This window comes from Heteronotia binoei, chromosome 21 (genome assembly GCF_032191835.1).
Source record: "Heteronotia binoei isolate CCM8104 ecotype False Entrance Well chromosome 21, APGP_CSIRO_Hbin_v1, whole genome shotgun sequence".
Classification (NCBI taxonomy): domain Eukaryota; kingdom Metazoa; phylum Chordata; class Lepidosauria; order Squamata; family Gekkonidae; genus Heteronotia; species Heteronotia binoei.
This window is the reverse complement of record NC_083243.1, coordinates 98845723-98850969: the sequence shown is the minus strand read 5'-3', so window position 1 is coordinate 98850969 and position 5247 is coordinate 98845723. Positions and strand designations below refer to the sequence as shown.

Below are 5247 nucleotides of genomic sequence, written 5' to 3'. Positions count from 1 at the left end.
AATGGGTGCCGGTGAATGCTGGTATGAATAATCTTCCATGGGACCTATGACCATCACAATGTAAGCCAACGCACTCCTTTTTTAAGCCTTCCCTCCAGTTGTGAAAATGATGGATAGGTTTCTTTCCTTCATGGAACCTACAGGTTTACTCCAGAGGCAGATGTTCTTCAAGCTTCATGACTGGTCTTGAAGGAGTCAATTCCTGGCATGCTAAAGATCAGCTGCCCCCAGTTCATGTCTCCCCCACGCAGTTTCCCAAGGGTGATTTATCCAGTGTTAACCCTGGGAGTCTTTCTTCATGGTGAATGATATGCTGGCCATCAAACATTCCCCCCACCTGCTCTCTAAAGGGTGGGTATGGTTTCAGTTTTGTGAAAGAACTGCACATGTATGGGGAAAGGTGGATCACCACCATGTGCTTAATGACTGGTGTGAGGAGAGCAGCGAGATGCCATCCTGAGGGATCTCGTTTAACAATGCTTGAGTGGGCCAGAGATCCATTCGAACATGCTCAGTGTTGAACCTGTGGAAACTAAATGCCATGTGTTGTTTGCAGGGGCTGGTCTGATGCCTGAGACCAAGATTGGAGTGGCAGACTACGTGCATGCGGCAGCCAGTCCCTGTTGAGCAAAGGGTTGCTATTGCAATCTGGTGGCTGGCCAACACCACAAACTACAGGCTGATGGGAAACCAATTTCGCCTGGCTCGCTTGACGGTGGCAGGCATCGTGCAAGAGGTCACACAGGCTATTGAGGAGGATCTGATTAACCGTGCAGTCTACCTTGGTTCTCACGATCGGGTGTGCCGCGGGTCATGTTGTTTGGGAGATGTTGGGAAGGGTGATTAGGGAGATGGTGCAACACGCAGCACACAGAGTATCATAATGAGGGTTGGCCGAAATGCTAAAACAATGAGAGGAGAGGTTTCACAGCCCTCATGGTTTTAATGGCGTGACGCTGAGTGCAGATCCATTTCTTGTAGAAATTAGTCCACAGATGTCTCCCTTGTGTTGGCCACCTATCAAAGTGATCTTCCAGAAACACGTGCTCCAGCACTCCCATCATGATGGCCATGTGCAATGTGTGGGATAGTCAAACTTCACATTTACATTGAGCTTGGGGGAGAGTTGTTTCCTCCTGATTGATGATAAAAGGATCTCTTTTTGAGGATGGGGAGGGCTTTGGGTGTTGGGCGGCCTCTGGTAGTTCACAACATTTCCCCCCCCACAGATTATGCAAGCTTTCGTGACAATGGGTTTCCCAAATTGCGTGGGTGCCGTGGATGGGTGTCATATACTAATCCACGCCCCGCCCAGACTCTCAGACAACTACATCAACCGGAAACGTTTCTACTCCATTCTTCTTCAGGGCACAGTGGACCACACCGGTTGCTTCACGGATGTGGTGATAGGTTACAGTGGCAAGTGCCATGATGCCTATTTTCTATGGTGCTCCAACCTGATAGACCTGATGGATTCTGGTGATTGGGTTCCTGGCAATCCCATGGTGACAATCCAGAATGTGCAGGTTCCTCCTCTGATCCTGGCTGACGCAGCCTACCCTCTGAGATGTTGGCTAATGATGCCTTACACTGGGCACCTGACACCAGAGCAGGCTAGGTACAACGCGGCACATAACAAGTGCAGAAATGTTGTGGAACTTGCCTTCGGAAGGTTGAAGGCACGATGGCGTTGCCTGAACTCAGAGATCCCCGTGGACATTAGCAATGTCAATGCAATAGTTGCCTCCTGCGTCATCTTACACAACCTCTGTGACGTGAGAGGCCATGATGCTGTGATGCTCCCAGAAGACACTCCTCCAGTGGTAGTTCAGGATGATGATGAAGGAGTGGACGACCATGTGGATGAGCGGCAGCTGGAGATGGGTCGTGCTGTACGTGCAGCACTAACCACACACTTTCAGTGTGTGCGTAGGCGCGCACCTTGACATGCCTTGCAATATAGCATGGAACATGGCTTCATGGAGTTGACACTGAACGCCTACAGATGTGCCATGCTGCCCAGCATCCAAACGTCATTACAACCTATGAGCTACAAGCGGGTGAGGCATGCCTGTCAACAATATTGTTTTTTAGTTTTTCTTTGGTGTTGTGATCCTTCCCCAATGCTCACTTGTCCCAATCCCCAGGTTTTACAAGTGTTTATTAAAATAAGTTGATATTTTGACTCAGCTTGCTGTCAATCTCGCTTTGCATGTTTCAATGTGTCCTTGGAGGCTTTAAATTTCCTGTATTGCCAATTTATCGTGTCCCAGAGTCCACAAACCTCCCCTTTTCCCCTGTCAATGTGGACCCTTAAACTGTCTACTCCCTCTTTACCACCCAATCTAATCTAATCCTGGGAGCTCTCAAGCCACCATTTGCACTGTCATCCTGACCATGGTGGTCGTTGATCTCCCCTTTCCCAATGAAAATGTATTCCTTGAGTCTGTCAATGTTCCCTTTGGCTCAGCTTTCTACTCACAGGCAATGCTGCCAATGAGGTCTGGGGGAGGAGAAAGGGGAGGCTCTGCAATGACCATAAGGGCTGAACTTCTGCAGTAGCCAATAGCGAGTTAATTGGTGGCACCTAATTGGGTGCATGTGACTGACCAATGAACAGGCTAGATCTGTGGAACCCTGGTGGAACTGCCCAGATGAAATGGTTCTGGGGGTGGCTCCAAAATGACCGTTGGGGAGAAGAATAGGGGGGAAGTCCCTGGGTGGGGATGTACTTAATACTACCAAAAGGGTGACAATAGCGATTCAAATTATTGCCTAGGTGACACTCGGTTTACACAAAAGAGCTTGGCTCTGGCTACAGAAGTTCTTCCTCTTTTTTAGTCCTCTCCTGGTATTAGTCTTTGTCTTGAGTTCCATGAGACAAAGAGAGTGGCGGTTGGACAGTTGTCCTTGCACAGGGTGGGGTGGTTACTGTGAACAAAGGTGACATTTGGTGAGTACGTGAGTCCTTCGCTTCGTTGTGATGGAGTCTGGTCTGGCGGGAAGATAGCTGCAAGTGGTGTTAGCCTTCCATGGTGGATTCCATGATCAGTGCTGAAAACCGTTTGCCTGGACAGCTCCTGGCGGTGCTGAAAACCGTTCGCCTGGACAGCTCCTGGCAGCGCAACTTCTTATGCTCCATGGCCGAGATGGGCGTCATGCGGGATGACGGGAAAGCAACAATATTCGATTGGTAAAAGCACACAATTGATCACAGTATAAAAGCATACATTAATATTAAAATCCAAGATTACAATTCATATCTTATTCTATATCTATTCTAATACATTGCAATTCCTTACTACTATCTAATTTTCATTTCGTCTCCCCCCCTCGATAAATTCCTTATGCTGGGGTTTGGAGAGGTTCTTCTTCAATGTACCAATTCAGTAAACAAGAGTCCTGATGAGGGTGAAATATAAAAATGTCCATAGGAGGCCCTTAGTCATCTCACCCCCCCCCCCGCCCTTGTAGGGAAGAATATCCGGGATTGAAGCCAAAATTTCCGCAGAGCCTGCTCAGCGCGGAGTTTTCCAAGTACAATCGGGTCTTTCTGCCACCCTCAGTCTTAGGCCCACATGGCTTAGTGATGCTCTATCATAAGGGGGCTCCCATACATACACGCAAACAGTTACAAGCAGAGGGATTCTGGGAAAAATGTACGTACTTTCTTGTACGTGATTTACCTATTTTCCTCACACACACATAACAATAAGTACAGCGTCTTTCAACATTACAGTTCTAGGGTTACACTTTCCATTAGATTGGTCACACACTCTAATTTAAAAGTGCATTACTTGGCATACTTCATGCACTATTTCCTGCGGAAGGTCATGTTTCCCGGGAGTCACTGGCCACTGAGTTAACAGCCCGAACCAGGGAGTATGGCTCTTCCTGGGTAGCCTCTCCCCTTGCACTGGGTTCGGGGAAGTTAGCTCAGTGCGCCACTTTCTCCTTTTTAAACTAGAGCCTTTGTGGCTCTGGAGGGCCAGCCATAAAGCTGGGCCCTCTTTTAGGGCCTATATGGAGTCCCTCCCTGGCTGGGAGGGGGGATTCCCCCTTTACATGGTGAAAGATAGAACATTCCACTTCTTGAACCCATCCTGTCACTCCACATAGGGTCCGTCCCTCAACCAGACTGTTTTTGCTGGAAGGGGGGGGATCCTTGTATAGTACACACTTCCTGTCCACATGCAGACATTCCCATTGTCTACTAGATATATCTGGAACGTGGGCTGGATAATGCTAATGATTTCATGCAAGGCATGCTGGTACATATATTCCAGAAAATATTCATAACCATAATCATAACTCTAGACAGGTAACTTGTTTTGGACCTCAAGTCATGCTGGACTGCTGCTGTTTAGGTAGGGGCTCTTTCCCTTTTTGGGGTAACTTGTGACACATAGACCTAACCGCCTATGGAGGTAAAGGATCATGGGCCCTTCGAGAGGGGTTGCTCAAGCTTGGGGCGGACTGCTCCAAACCCAGTTTGCAAGAGCAGGGGCTCTACCTTCTTGCTTCTGTTCTTGGTGACTCCGTGCTGACTTCACATTAACAGCACACTTCAAGAAATATGCACCACAAAGGTGACAACAGATAAGACTCACACTCCTCGGTTCGGACAACACAACTACCTCAAAGCTGGCCCTTTTTAGGGCTGGCACACCTCTCTTGTTGAAAAATAGACTCACAACTATATAGGCACAACCATGAGTGCCTGACGTTGAGATTTTGAGCATGTCTCCCGCCCGGGAGATGGCACCCCTTAACCTGACACGTCATAACTCCTACTCGGTGCTGCTTCCCACTGGTGGGTAAGGCAATTTACGAGGAAATGATGGAAGGGGTTGTGCGCTAGGGTCTGAGGAGGAGGACCTATGCAAATTTTTCCTCTTCCCATAAAACAAGACGTATTAATTGGTAGTCACTGCAACTGATTAGAACCTTGTGTAGTTTGACTTTGCTTGGAGAGGGCAGGCCTAGTCATTCTTCCCCGTTCAGGGGCTCGCATGCCAGTCAGACTCTCGGTGCCCTTGCAGTTTGGCATCTGGGGAGAGTCTGTGCTGGCCCTTTGAGACCCTGGTGCAGAACTTTTAGAAGGGGCGCCCGTGCTCCGGGGGGCAAGTGTCACTGCCTGCCCTCTTTTAATCCTCAAGGCTGCTGGTCGGCCCAACCTTTTTGGTGAAAAACATATCTGAAAAAAATCCAAAATAAAAGAACTCTCTTTCCCGGCATCACTCATGC

General features: G+C 48.6%; 1 protein-coding gene across 1 annotated transcript; it reads left to right on the top strand.

The window, feature by feature from the left end:
- Positions 1-604: 604 nt before the first annotated feature.
- Positions 605-3197, top strand: LOC132589622 (uncharacterized). The gene is made up of 3 exons (XM_060262368.1): positions 605-799; positions 1230-1892; positions 3078-3197. Exons 1-3 carry the CDS (start codon positions 605-607, stop codon positions 3195-3197), a joined length of 978 nt encoding a protein of 325 aa, XP_060118351.1.
- Positions 3198-5247: the final 2050 nt, after the last annotated feature.